The sequence below is a fragment of the Globicephala melas genome, chromosome 6 (assembly GCF_963455315.2).
Source record: "Globicephala melas chromosome 6, mGloMel1.2, whole genome shotgun sequence".
NCBI classification, from domain to species: Eukaryota; Metazoa; Chordata; class Mammalia; order Artiodactyla; family Delphinidae; genus Globicephala; species Globicephala melas.
In genome coordinates, this window is record NC_083319.1 from 4,175,184 (window position 1) to 4,189,733 (window position 14,550).

Here is a 14,550-nt window from a genome sequence, read left to right on the forward strand (position 1 = left end):
GGCTAAGCTTGTGGTACATCTTTTGTCTTCCTCTGCTGGTCTGTAGTGACAGAACACAAGCTTCAGATTCAGAGAACTTGTCCATCGTAAATGTGGAAGGAGCAGAGAGAATGCAGCACGTCCTAATTAGTGTTCTAGTTTCCAATACAGTGGGGTTTTGTTTCCATATCGACAGGTAGTACAGCTCTATCAAAATGATTCAGAAGCTATATAAACACGCAAAATTTGGAATCCTTTGGTCATCCCAGCATGAGATATTCGTGTTGAAAGAATGAAATGTGTCAGCCCTGGGAAATGGAATACTCTGGCTTCCTGTGCAGGATTAAGTGACAAGCCTGAGGCGCATGTGATGCCGGCTTGTCTCGTAGGCTTTTCCTGGGGATGTCCATTAATTTAGAGGAGCTTTATGTATACTGTGGACTTGGGGTTTTCCATAGGGTCTAGGTAACACTAGATGAATTAAATTTTCTAATTCTCCCACTCTTAGCTCTTTAAGCTAATTTCTGGGTGGTAGTTTTTCACTCTATAGTTACAAATCTGCATAGCTAAGACTACAAACTGATTTTAAAACATTCTCACACATTCGTTCCACAAATATATGAACGCCTCTCACGCATCAAGCCCAGTGCGAGGCACTAAGGGTACAGAGGTGAGTGAGTCAGTGCTGTTCTCAAGAGACGTGTACTGAGGAGGGCCGTGGAGAAGTGTGATTACAGATTTCAGGGAGTACCGTTGTAAAGGCGGTTCAGTATTATGAGAATGTCTGGGGTCCTATTTTAGGGGTGACTGGAGAGGAGCGCAGAGATTAGATCGGTGTGAGCCTTTATGGGTCACTCTAAGTAGATAGGAGTTTATCCAGAGGCCATGGGGAGCCACTGATGGGTTTCAGACAGGGGTGTCTGGTGTGTTCAGATTTGGATTTTAGAAAACCGCTCTTACTTACTTAACTGTCTTTGGAGCAGGGTAGGAGCACATGTACGCAGAGTCACGCTGGCAGCCCTGTTCTCATGTCTGTTTCACACACATCAGTCTTGTGTTCAGCTCGGTGACTCCTTTCAATGTTTTCTTTTTCAGGCCACGTAACGGAAATCTATCTCGTCCACCTCCATGCCAGCGTTTACGCTCTCTTCCATCGCCTGTATGGGATGTACCCTTGCAACTTTGTCTCCTTCCTACGTTCTCACTACAGTATGAAGGAGAACCTGGAGACTTTTGAAGAGGTGGTCAAGGTAAGTAGCAAAAGCTCATTTATTTGCTACATAGCAACTGTGTAGATAGGCTGCATTTATAACTTTTGTATTAAATGATAGACAGGGAAATTTGAAAAGAAATTCAGCCTTCTCCCTGTGCTGCCCACTGCCCCCAGCCCTGGTAACCACTGATCTGTTTTTTGCCTTTATAGGACTTGCCTGTCCTGAACATTTCATTTATATGGAATGATATAATATGTGGTCTTTTGTTAATGGCTTCTTTCACTTAACATAATGTTTCGGGATTCATCCATGTTGTGGCATGTATCAGTACTTCATTCCTTTTTATTGTCAAATAATATTTCATTGTGTAGAAATACCATAGAAAGTTAAGCCTTTTATAACTTGTCAACCCAAACTCTTCCAGCCAATGATGGAGCACGTGCGAATTCACCCAGAATTAGTGACTGGATCCAAGGACCATGAACTGGACCCTCGAAGGTATAGAAACTGAACTAGTGACACAGAATTTTATAGGCTCACTTAAGAAATTGAAAATGTGACCTCGGAGGTGTCCCTTCTCAGGTGTTGTTGGGGAAGCATGTTCTTCTGTTTATGGAATCATTCCATAAAAGTCCATATGGACTTTTACAGTAAAATAACTTTGTATGCGTGAGTCTAAAGCGTATTCCTCACAGACAGGATGGAGGAGGTTGCAGTGCAGGTACCCACGCCGCAGAACCCCAGAAAGGCTCGCAGCTCAGTGTGATTGTGCAAGGCGGGCGCTGAGGTGTGTGGTTGCAACCAAGTGCACTGTGGAGAGTCTGGACGTCGAGTGGCCGGGCTCCCCGGGTCCCTTTCTCTGTCCTGCTTAGCCAAGCGACTGCCATCCTCCACAGGGCTTGGCAGAAGTGCCCAGGCTCCTTCTCTGGGGAAGTGGAGCCTGCAAGGCTCCTGATTTGAGGACGCCAAGCATGATGGAGGGTGGAGCTGAGTCATGACTGGAAAGGGGGGACCAGGATGAAATCCTACACACTGAGCTGTGAGAGGCTCAGCCCCTCCCCGCCGCTTCTCTCTGGCTGGCTGCCAGCCTCATGCTCCCCAGGCTGGGGATTGAAGCCTTCTGGGGGACAAGGGGTCCACGGGTATTGACATTGGAGGATCTCCCACTGGGAAAGGTGGCTCACGGCATGATCCCCCTTCAGCAAATTTCACTTCTCTACGAGCCCTCCTTCTGCCACACGAACCTCAGGTTAAAGCAACTTGCTGTAAAATATATGTAGAGAAACATAGCAAATGTGTAAGAAAAGTTTAGTAATAACACATGGATACTTGCGTAGCTACCACTTGGCTGCAAAAAATGGGACATTAACCTCCGCAATTGCAGCCATCTTTCTCCCTGTTCCATGTCTCACCTCAGAGGCACCTACTATTCTTGCTTTTATTTTAATCATTCTCTTTCTTTTCTTTATAGTTTGACCACATGTATCGTTTCATTTTGAAAAGCTAATTAGGAAGCAAAGTCTGGCCTTGGAAAAGGCCGTCTTGTCATCATGAGGTGAAGGTTCCCAGGAGGCGAGAGGAGGAACTGAGTGTCTGAGTCTTGGTTGGGTGTCCCCTTCCTTGAGAGTTTACAGGAGTCCCTTCCAGGGAAGTCGGTGGGCAAAGTCATGAACAAGTCCTGGGAAACATAAGGCTTCCCCTAGTCAGGGCATCTGGCGAGGCCAGATAGTGAGGGCCAGGGGCTGGATGTGCTGCCGAAATATGGCAGAGGGAGGGGACTGCTCTGTTTGTGCTCCTGAACTCACTGTGGCTGCTTCCAGGAATAGGTCAGAGCAGAATCATTCTGTGGGATGAAATGAATGTCCTCAGCTGATCCTGGCAGAGAAGGGAGAGTAGGAACTTCATTAGTGCATAACAAGACAAGCTCAGTACCAACAAGTTATTGTCACCTAGACACTCTGTCCCTCAGTTACAAAGAGGGTATGGTGGCAGCAGAAACCTTAGAGGTGGCCTGCAACACACTTGTCTCTTGGCATGTCTGTTCTGATCTGACCAGGTTGTCTTCTGTGCCTCGTACACAGCTATCATCTTGTTCTCCTGGGGCTTCTCTGTGCCTCTCTCCTGTGCAGGTTCTCCCATTTCCCGTATCTCATGCCTTCTTTTTTCGGTCACTCTTACATTCATGGAATATATCTTCTAGTAGCTTTTAGAGAAAGGATGTCATTTTCTATGTGGGTATAGATTTCTAGATTGGGAGTCATTCTCATTCAGCAATTTGAAGGCATTATTCCATTGCTGCCTTGCCTCCAATGCTGCTATTGAAATCAAAAGACATTTTGATTTCTGATCATCTGTGTTTACTGTCTTCTGGTTGTTCTTGTAATATTCTGAAATTTCCTAGTGATGTCCCTTGATATGAATGTGTTCTCATTGTCCAATCTGGAAGCTCCTATCTTTAAATTCTAGGAAATTTTCTTTAATTATTTGTGCTTGATTTCTTTTCCTTGACTGTCTCTGTCTTTCTTTCTGGAACTCTTAGTATTCTGCTTGGGACTTCCTGGAGCAGTTCTCTGCTTTTCTTTGCTCTCCTCTTCTCTTTAGGAAATATTCCTAAAGATTTCCTTGTCTTTAGCTCTTGATCTTTCTATTATAGTTCCATTTCTGCCACGTTTTCAGTACCTAAGAGCTCTTTTTAGTTCTCTGAATGCTCCTTTCTTATAGTAGCCTGTTTTTATTTCATGGATGGAGTCTCTCATGTCTTTGATAAGATTGATAGGCTTTTTTTAAGGTTTTCTTTTCCCTACATAACCTGTTTCCTTTAAACTGCTCTTTTGTTATTCTTTTTAAAAATTTGAGGCTTTCTGCAGAGATTGGTTTATATCTGGGTGAGGAGACTAAAAAGCTTTGCTCACAGGGATGGGGCTTGTTCACTTGTAGGTCGATCTGAGCATCTGTTGGAGATGCTGATGTCAGTATTGGTTTCCATTTGAGCTGGTCGGACTTTTTCAGGAAAGGGTCTTCTGATGTCTAATCTGGCCAGGATTTGGCTACTCCTAGAGGGAAGAGGCTGCTTGGTGGGGAGAGGTTAGTGGTCTTGGCATTCAGAATGTACCTGCTCACTTAATCCTCTTGTTTGAATAGTACTCGTGCCCTCAGCCATTTCTGGAGTACCTCAGTCCCGATACTCTCTGTTTAACCTCCTCAGAGAATAATCTGGATTTCTGGTGAGAAAAGTGGGAGTGTAGAGTCAGAGTCTCAGGGCTCTAACTGCTCCTCGGTAGATTCTACCCTGTCTTACTGATTTTGGCTGCCCTCACCTACCTGTCACTCATCTCCAGAAGTACAGGTGTACAGAAGTACTCGACGTATACCAATTCTTTAGCTTTTTAAGGGTTCCTCAGTATAAATCAGGTTGACGTTTAGCTTTGAAACATTGGCAGCTTAGGATTCTGCTTTCCTGGATTCACTGAGTCAGTCACCACTTGCCTATCTGCTTTCTAGTTTCAAAAACATGTGGTGCTGTTCTCTGTTTTCTCATTCTTTTCTTTCTTGTGGGTTTATATTTAAAAGGAAACAAATAAAGGAATCTTTACTCTAGGCTTGGTGGGGTTTGGGGAGAGTCTACAATTGGATGTGTATGTCCAATCTGTGTTAACTCGGAAGCCTCCTGGATCAACTTACAGAGCCTCCTTCACCTTGGATAGATGGGTCATCTGGCCTTTGAAGGAAGTTCTAACACCAAAGATAAGAGACCAATGTAAAGAGAAGAAAAAGGAGCTAGAAACAATGATAATACAGAGAGCAGAAGAAAACATCTACAGTAGCTACAGAGAGGAAGCATTTGTGCATAGATAAAGGTCAGGATGCCACAGAAGGGCACAGTCAGAGACTAAAGAAAGCACTGTTGAAAATGAAAAATGATAGCCAAAATAAACATTGCAGTAAAAGAATTGAAAGGTACAGTTGAGAATATCTCAGAAAGCAGAATCAAAGGCTAGAGATGAGTACAATGAAAGAAGAAATTTAAAATAATCAGTCCAGGAAGTCTAGTAAAGAAGTCTTTAAAGGGGAGGAGAAAACTTTGGTGGGGGAAGAAATTGTGAAAGAAATAACAGAAGAAAATTTCCAGTACAAGTACAAATGATACAAGAAAATACAAGAATTGAAGGACGTGAGTTTCCACATTGAAGGTGCTTATCTAGTTCCCAGCACAGTCAATGAAAAAGAATGCTACTAAGCCTCAATATTGTGAAATTTCAGTACACCAGGGATAAATCTTTCAGAGAGAAAAAACCAAAACTATAAAGATCAGAAATCAGAATGAGGTTAGCTTCTGAAACACCTTCAAAATTGAGAGAAAAAAGGTTATCAGCTTAGAATTCTATACCCAACCAAACTGCCTATCAAGTATGAGACATTTTTAGACATGCAAGGACTCAAATTTACCTCACATGTACCCTTCCTCAGTGAACCACTAGAGCATGTCTTCCACCAAAACGAGAGTAAAATCGAGGAAGACACAGAGTTCACGAAATGGAGGACCTGACTTAGGGTCTTGGTCAAGGGAAGTCTTGGTATAACACAGCAATGCTGAGAACAACCAGTGGGAGAGGGAGGGCTCCAGCAGGGAGCTCTTTAGGAGAGGGTGAATAATCCTGGTAGACTATTTGCATTTCATTATGAACAAATTATATTAGGCATTATTTCAGAACTGCTAGAGCCACATTAGGAAGGATTAGTAATAGACACATTAGAAGACTGAGGAAAAGGAGCAACAACATTCAAACTCCAGGAGAAACTAGATTGAGCAGCAAAGGAAATACTGTAGTATATTCTTTGGCTCAGCCATGAGTGGTGCTTATCTAGTCATTATAATGAATTGTTCAAAATCAATTTTGAAACAACAAAACAATGACACACTGTTTTGAGAGCACTGGGGAGAAGGGAAAAGGATATACGGAAGTGACCTAAATCCTCTCCTACCATAAGGACCTTAATAGTTGATGTCTTGGGACATCCCTAGTGGTGCAGTGGTTAAGAATCCACCTCCCAACACAGGGGACACGGGTTCGAGCCCTGGTCCGGAAAGATCCCACATGCTGCGGAGCAACTAAGCCCGTGTGCCACAACTACTGAGCCTGCTCTCTAGAGCCCGCGAGCCACAGCTGCTGAGCCCGCGTGCCACAACTACTGAAGCCTGCACGCCTAGAGCCCATGCTCCGCAACGAGAAGCCACCTCAATGAGCAGCCCTTGCACCGCAACGAAGAGTAACCCCAGCTCGCCACAACTAGAGAAAGCCTGCGTGCAGCAAGGAAGACCCAACACAGCCAAAAAATAAATTAATTAATTAATTTAAAAAAATAGTTGATGTCTAAAAATTCAGACATCAGGAAATTTGAAGCATAGAAATATGGAGGTAGGGTAACAATTCAGCTGGAAGCAGCTAAAATTGGAAGCTGCCCAAAAAGTTCCTTCATGCCCTTTGAGGGGTGTTCAGTCTCCTCTCTCACTCCTGGCAACCACTGATCTGCTGAAAGCATGCTTTTTCACGGTGGTGTAATAATTTTTCTTCTGTAGAATCTTCCTCTTTGGTTGGACCTTTCTTCTTTCTATTACAAGCTACGCTGAGTGTTGTCCATCTTGATGTGTGTCTATTTCCATAGGCTAAATTCTTAGAAGTGGAACTCTGGATCACATAACAGGACTCTTCAGACAATTCTTCAGATATCCTCATGGGCTTTCTCTCAGTTTGAGACTTGCTGCATTGTATTTCTGGTCTAGGGATGGATTAGAATCCTGAGACTTTGATAGGAGACCTTAAGTCAGCCTCAGCTACCTGGCGGTTTCCAGGTCTCCCTCTTGTTTGATTACCTTTGTGCCAAAGGAGAGTTTCCCCTGGTGGCTGCTCTGCATAGTTTGTGTTCTCTTCTGAGGCTATGCCTGGTCTTTTGTTGATGGAATTTTTGTTTCGGACTAGTTTCTGATAACTTGATATAACCATTTTAAATAGGGAGGGTATAGGTTTGTAAAATGAATGGCTAATTCTTTATATCATAGTGCTGATTAGTACTTGGGCTGGCGCGGTTCTGCCTGTTCTTTGCTAGCCATAGTTCAGTGGCTGGCACTGAGTTAGCACTCTTCAGTATTTGATGGTTTGAATAAATGGATTATAACGTGCACTTCTTGACTTTCGTTGCCTTTCACAGGTGGAAGAGATTAGAAACACATGATGTTGTCATAGAATGTGCCAAAATCTCTCTGGACCCTACAGAAGCCTCATATGAAGATGGCTATTCTGTGTCTCACCAAATCTCAGCCCGTTTTCCTCATCGTTCAGCCGATGTCACCGCCAGCTCTTATGTTGACACACAGAATAGCTATGGTAAAAAGTGACTTTGGTACTTATCTGCTTTACAACTTTGTCTCTAGAAAGCATTGTTTATTTTTCTTGAGTTTTTTTCCCTTTCCTAGAATAAGACTTAGGTCAGCTCCTAGGAACTATTTCCCAAATATTTAAAATTTGAATTTGGCTCCATTTTCCCCTAAGTTTAATTTACAGTCCCATGTCCTTGATCTCCTTCTTGATAGTATGTCAACAGACTTGGGATGTGTCAACACTTAACAAAGAAAATGGATTAAAGGATTTGGCTTCTAGGCTCCAGCTCATAAAGGAATCTTAGATTTTTTCAGACACTTTTAGTGAGGCCCTCTGGGCTGTCACATTGACACAGTTTTGAATGAACCTGGACAATTCAGAACTGGATTCATGTAAAAGTCTAGGCTTATCTATAGGTAGCACCCAGCGAAGTTGTCATACAGGTTGTGCTTTTTCAAGTTATCCTAAAGCTTAACTAGACATCAAACCTTACTAAACTTTATTTCCAAAGGGTATTTAAAGAGGCTTTTAAATGATCAAATGGTCTCGAGGACCGTAATTCTTTATCAGGATAATCTGAAGCCACACGCTGACCCCCTGTGTTCTTTCCCTTCCATTGTAGGCAGTGCTACTTCTACCCCTCACTCCACTTCTCGGCTGATGTTGTTAAACACGCCAGGGCAGCTACCTCAGACTCTGAGTTCCCTGTCGACACGGCTGTTAACTGAGCCGCCACAAGTATGGTGTCAAATAGTGTGCCTGCTTTCTTCTCTGCTTGCTGGTGAAGCTGACCATTTGGGTCAGGATTTAGCCTATGGTTGGGAAAATCTCTCACTGCTCATTTCAGGAGTTAGTTTTTAAGGATGCATGACATTTGCAAGAAAAGTTACTGTTGCCACTTGGCTTTCTCTTGGAGTCTAGACTTACAAAATGCAATGTGTCTCTTGATAAGGCTTTAATAAGATGCCTTTTTCCAGTTGAAAGGCTAAGTTTAAGATCATTGATCATGGACTTAAAACTCGGGAGGCGTAGCTGTTCGTTCCTCATCGCTGACCTGCCTTATTAACTTCTAGGCTACTCTTTGGAGCCCATCTGTGGTTTGTGGGATGACCACTCCTCCAACTTCTCCTGGAAATGTCCCACCTGATTTGTCACACCCTTACAGTAAAGTCTTTGGTACAGCGGGTATGTATGTCTTAGGTTAGATTTGACTGGTTGGTTGGGGCTGGCCTTTTATGATAAGGAACTATCTCTTAGATCTAATAGTGAGTTTGAGAGCCATTTGTAGTAGTAAACCTATTTTTGACAATACAAACCCCTGGAGCTTTCACAACACATAAAGTGAACCTAAAAAAAAAAAAAGACTGATCTAGATCCCCAGAAAGTTAACTCTAGCAGCTTTCTTTGCAGTAATAGTTAAGCGGAAACAAATTTGGCAGTTTTCCTAATTGTTTTACTTCCTCAAAGTGTGTATATTCTGCTCTTGTCTCTGAGCAGGTAGAAAAGGAACTCCTCTGGGAACCCCTGCAACCTCTCCTCCTCCAGCCCCACCCTGCCATTCGGACGACTACGTGCACATTTCACTCCCGCAGGCCATGGCCACAGCCCCCAAGAAGGTTTGCCTGGGCTCCTCTGCTGCCCTCCCCACCCCCCCGCCCGAGCACGGTGACGTGCTTCCAGCCTCACTTTGTGAAGCCTGTTATGCCAGATAGAAGTTTGACCTAAAATGTAATGGGTTTGAATCAGATCAATTCAAAATAGACTAACCCTGTATGGCCTTTATTTTGTTGAGGTAGAAAAAATAGACTAACCAGCAGCTCTCAGAGTGTGATCTGCTCACTGCAGGGGTCTCAAAACGCTTCAAGGGCATCTGCCAGGTCAGAACTCCTTTCTTAGTAATACTAAGTGGTTATTCGCCCTCTTTACCACATTGGCACTTACACTCATGGCACAGAAACAATGGTGGGTAAGAGGGCTGCCCCTTAGTACAGATCACACTCTCCTAGTAGGCATTGCATTCTTCTTCCTCGACGCGTTCTTTCAGTTTAACAGAAGAAAAGAAACAACAACAAAACAAACCTTGCATATTCCATAGAAAGAACGCATATGTTTAATATTGTTTGTGATGAAGTAGGAAATAGACATCAAGCACCTGAGTGCGTACCAGTGTGTGGTGGCCACCACAAGCACTTGTGCCGTTATTTGAGCTAAGAGCTGAACTAGTTGCTTTTTTTCATGGAGCAGCAGTTTTGTTTGAAAGAACAACTGGTGACAAACTATGGTTACTCATACCTGAGTGTCTGGCAGGCAGTTAGCTTCTTAGATGACAAACTGGGTCTGTCACTTCAAGATAAACAACTGACGGTATTTGTTGCCAGTGATAAAAAGGTGAAACTAGAATATTAAAAAACTGATATCTGGCACCAAGAGCTTAATAGTTTCCCCAAGTCTTTTATGATGAGATTGAAAAGTCTTGGGAAGCTTGGTTAATAATTTGAGTTTTTGATATTGTATAATGAAATGTTGCCACACTTAGAAGATCTGCATACCTTGGTGACCCAGTATTCTACATGCCCAGTGTATATGTTATAGAATCACACGTAGGTAAAAGACGCATTTGGGGGACAAGGCAGACCAGTGGATCTCGACACGGTGTGAAGAGTGAATTGCCGTGGTTCCAGATTCTGCACTGTAACTAACCTTGAAGAAACACCCCTTGTCAAGTTTTAGTGTAGTATCAAAGATGGCTATCCACAGTTATCTAAACAGTCTGTTTACTTTTTATAACTACTTATCTGTGGGCCCTAGAGTTTTCTTCATACACTTGAGCCAGAATAGCCTAGCAGCGAGCAGAGGCAGACATGAGAACCCAGCTTTCTTCCCCGAAGCCAGATGTGAAAGGGATTGCACAAATGTGAAGCAGCTTGACGCTTCTCACTAAACTTATTTTTATTTATCATAAAAATGTTATTTATGTTTACGTGTATTGGGTCGTTTTTTTTCGGCCGCGCCGCACATCTTGCGGGATCTTAGTTCCCTGACCAGGGATTGAACCTGCCCTCAGCAGTGAAAGCCGGAGTCCTAACCACTGGACCTCCAGGGAATTCCTGGGTTTGTTATTTTTAAGTGAATTAATAATTTTAAAATTCTGTTTTAGTTTGTAACATGATAACTATCAATAGGTATAACCACATAAACAAAGTCCTTGAGATTCTCAATAATTATTAAGAATAGGAAGGCATCCTGAGACCAAACAGTTTGAGAACCATGGGGCTAAACTTTAAACTCCGCTACAATATGCTAAAATTGTAGGTGTTTAGGATATTTCTCTAATATTAGAGAACATGTACACAATTTTCTGCCTTGTGATATAAGTGGTACCTGTCTTTTCAGGAAGAGAGAACAGATTCTGCAAGGCCCTGTCTACATAGACAACACCATCTTCCGAATGACAGAGGATTAGGTAAAACCTCGGGTAACAGGAGACCTTGCTTGGTTCTTGACGGGCTATGTGTGGAGACAGGGACATTCTGGAGCACCGCAAATCACTGAAGCCCAGAGATAATGAAACATAATTAATTCGAAAAACCAGCCTCATAACAACAGCCCCCAGAGCTCTTAAGTGCCTGTGTTTTGAGCTGGTCGAACTGTGACTTTATCTGTTCTCTGAGATGTTAAGAACAGAGAGTTATATTTTCTGTGGGATTCTTTTTTGGTACCTTTAGTTAGATGATTGTCATATTTTGGCTTTCTGTGGTAGCTTTCTGTCTTCAGCAGAAGGAACCATAGTAGACCTATTCTGTTACAGTGGAAGCAGTTTCACAGTGACGGGGGTGACCAGTGTGTTTCTTTGTCTTTGTTTCTCTTCAGAAGAGCTACCTGGGAGCAAAGGGTCTGTCACTCTCAGTGATCTTCCAGGGTTTTTAGGTGACCTGGCTTCTGAAGAAGATAGTATTGAAAAAGATAAAGAAGAAGGTAACACGTGCGGGATTCTGGCCTTGCGTGGGATCGCTGCGAGTTGATAAAGCCCTCGTTGTGCCCTAGTACCAGGATTTAGCGTCAACACACACAGGCTTGCTTGGTTTTTCTTCTCTTGGGGGAGGAGATGGGAGTTGTATTCTGAGTCCTGTGCCCAGTAAAGGGAGGCCACTGTTTATCTGTCCCTCTGGGGGGCCCAGGGCAGCGTGCAACCCCACACTGCCTGACCTTACCCAGGTTGGCCTGTTGACTGTGCTGTCTCTTCTCTCCCTCCCTGCTCGCAGCGGCAATATCTAAAGAACTCTCTGAGATCACAACAGCCGACGCCGAGCCCCTAGCTCCTCGCGGAGGCTTTGACTCTCCCTTCTACCGGGACAGTCTCCCGGGCTGCCCGCGGAAGACCCACTCAGCCGTCTCCAGTGCCCAGGGCACCGGTGCGAACCCTGAGCCTCTGAACTCCGCCCTGGACAGGCTGGGGCCTGACACCCCAAAGCAAGCCTTTACCCCCATAGACCTGCCCTGCGGAGGCGCCGAGGAGAGCCCTGCTGGGGACAGAGAGCGCCAGGCCTCTCTGGAGAGCAGCATCCTCACTCCCAGCCCTTTTAAAATTCCACCTCAGAGGGGAGTGGGGTTTGGCGGTGGGCAACCTCCCCCATACGATCATCTTTTTGAGGTGGCACTGCCAAAGACTGCCCGTCATTTTGTCAGCAAGAAGACGGAGGGACTGCTAAAGAAAGCAAAAGGGAACACGGAGGAGGACTTCATGCCCTCTGCCTCCCCCATGGAAGTGCTGGACAGACTGATACAGCAAGGGGCAGACGCGCACAGCAAGGAGCTCAACAGGTGAGGCGCGGCAGCGCTGTTCTCTTTTCCTTTAAACGTTCCGTTTGATTATAAACTACAAGAAGCTGGTGGTTGGAAACAGGAATTATTCTTGTGCTCACCAGAGGCAGTTGGTTCGCTGTTTTGTCAGGCGTCCTTCTAGCCTGTTGCCTTTGACGTACGTGAATGTGTGTATCCTCCACACAGGCGCTTAGTTAAACTCAGGTAATTCCTTAGGTTACAGGCCATTTAAAAATGAGTCTTTTATATTGGGCTGTGTTGTGCCACTGTGCTGTGAAGAAGCTCAAATGCTTTCATCTTTGCTCTCTGAAAATTTGAGGATGAGGTTATGGTGTTCAAATAATGTAGGAATAGCGGTCACGAGGCCCCTCCAGCTGCACGTTTGTTGTTGTTTTGTTTTGGTAACATAGTCCATTAGATGGAAGGTAAACACCGTCAGCATTTCAATGCAAGTTCATGGCGGCCTGCCCCTGCTCACATGGGTTAAGAACCTGCCAGAGAGCACTGTTCTCACCCCTTCTTTATTACACTTTTAAAGGTGATCTAGAGAAAGAATAAGGGAATCACTAGTCCACAGTGATGCCATTTCTAAACAGGCTCTTGGGGAATGCTAGTTTTAATTTTTCTTCTGTAGAATAACCTAAGGTGGAATTTGACAGATTAATGTTTATGATCCCTTTTTGAATGAAGTTTAGTGTAATAGACTCAGGTAAATTACCTGCTTTTTCCTTAACCTTGGGTGACAGTAGCTTCTCAACAGAGAGGGTTGAAAACAGCTCTCAGTGTGTTTGATCACTCAGTTGCCTTGGAGAGCTGACCAAAGTTCAGAGGCTACGGTATGAGCTCCGAGTTAGGGCCTTTCCACTCTGGAAACTTGGTGGTGCTTAATGGGGGCCCCTTCCATCAGCTATAAGGCCCCTCCTCTTACCCCAGGTGGGCTTTGTGTTTGAAACTTTCTCATGCCTGTGCACTTGTGACCACAAGGAAGTGACTTAATGTTGCTGCAATTAAAAGTCCAGTTAAATTTTTCTAGGTAAGATCTGTAACTTTCTCACTCAAAAACTTTTTTTTCCTAGGTTGTCTTTACCCAGCAAGTCTGTCGACTGGACCCACTTCGGAGGTAAAGTTGTTACTTTAGCTCCAAATCCAGCCCATAGAGATCCTGCTTTGTTGCCTTTTCTGTCCTTGAAGGAGGTGCCCTATAGGAAACATCTCCCCTTCCCTACTGCTCCAGCTGGGTTATCTGCTTGGGTACAGAGTCTCTCACGTGTTGCAAAGTCAGCATTTCCTATTTTTGAAAAGTGGCAAGTACCACGTGCTTGAGAACAGAAGTGCAAAGAGGCAGGCCTCATGCCAGCCTTCCCTAGAAAAGATCCAAGTGAAGTGAGTGGTGCTGGGACAGTTCTTGAGCGATAACCTACCAAGAAGCAAGAAATGGAGTCATAGATAGATAGATAGATAGATAGATAGATAGATGATAGATAGATAGCAGATTTGTGGGGAAAAACACTTGGAGCTCTCAAAGAGCCATCCTACATTGTACCCCTGTGCGTTCCTTTAAAAGGAAGATGGGTAGTAGGTACTGCCCCTCCCCCTTCCCCATTGAGTGACTGTGGCTGGAAACCAGGTGGTCGTTTGCAAAGTGGGTGACTTTGTTTCTTCAAGAATCCTGTTTCTTAAGCTAACAAACCGCTGGCTGGGGCTTGACTGAACGCTGTGTAAAAGGCGTCTCTGCCACCCTCCCTCTGCTTTACAATCAGGCTCCGCTCCCTCAGATGAGACCCGCTCCCTCCGTAACCAGTTGCTTTTACTGCACAACCAGTTACTCTATGAGCGTTTTAAGAGGCAGCAGCACGCGCTTCGGAACAGGCGGCTCCTGCGCAAGGTGACCAGGGCAGCCGCTCTGGAGGAGCACAACGCTGCCATGGTGAGCACCTCGGGGCCCGGGCGGGGGTCGAGGCCAGAGCTCTCCATCCTGGCTCTGCCCGCTCGTGCGGCTTGGGGCAGGTCACTTCGTCTCTGAGGTTAATATGTGAACGGCCACATCCCTGAATTCCCTTGCAGCTCTTCTAATCCACGGGGACAAGTGATTTTTTTGTGTCTGTTGGTCTGTAATTGGCTATGATGATAACAGAGGCAAAGGTGATTTTGTTTCTCCA

General features: G+C 44.6%; 1 protein-coding gene across 3 annotated transcripts in view; it reads left to right on the forward strand.

Annotated features, from left to right (window-relative positions):
• TSC1 (TSC complex subunit 1) overlaps positions 1–14,550 on the forward strand; it is a 48,953-nt gene that overhangs the window by 22,162 nt on the left and 12,241 nt on the right. For all 3 annotated transcript variants that reach the window (XM_060300244.1, XM_030838448.2, XM_060300245.1), the window contains 11 exons: positions 1,075–1,229; positions 1,618–1,691; positions 7,401–7,576; positions 8,193–8,308; positions 8,644–8,755; positions 9,068–9,186; positions 10,964–11,033; positions 11,441–11,545; positions 11,833–12,391; positions 13,468–13,511; positions 14,152–14,318. In XM_060300244.1, coding sequence (XP_060156227.1) covers positions 1,075–1,229; positions 1,618–1,691; positions 7,401–7,576; positions 8,193–8,308; positions 8,644–8,755; positions 9,068–9,186; positions 10,964–11,033; positions 11,441–11,545; positions 11,833–12,391; positions 13,468–13,511; positions 14,152–14,318 — 1,697 coding nt within the window. The remainder of the gene's footprint in view (positions 1–1,074; positions 1,230–1,617; positions 1,692–7,400; positions 7,577–8,192; positions 8,309–8,643; positions 8,756–9,067; positions 9,187–10,963; positions 11,034–11,440; positions 11,546–11,832; positions 12,392–13,467; positions 13,512–14,151; positions 14,319–14,550) is intronic.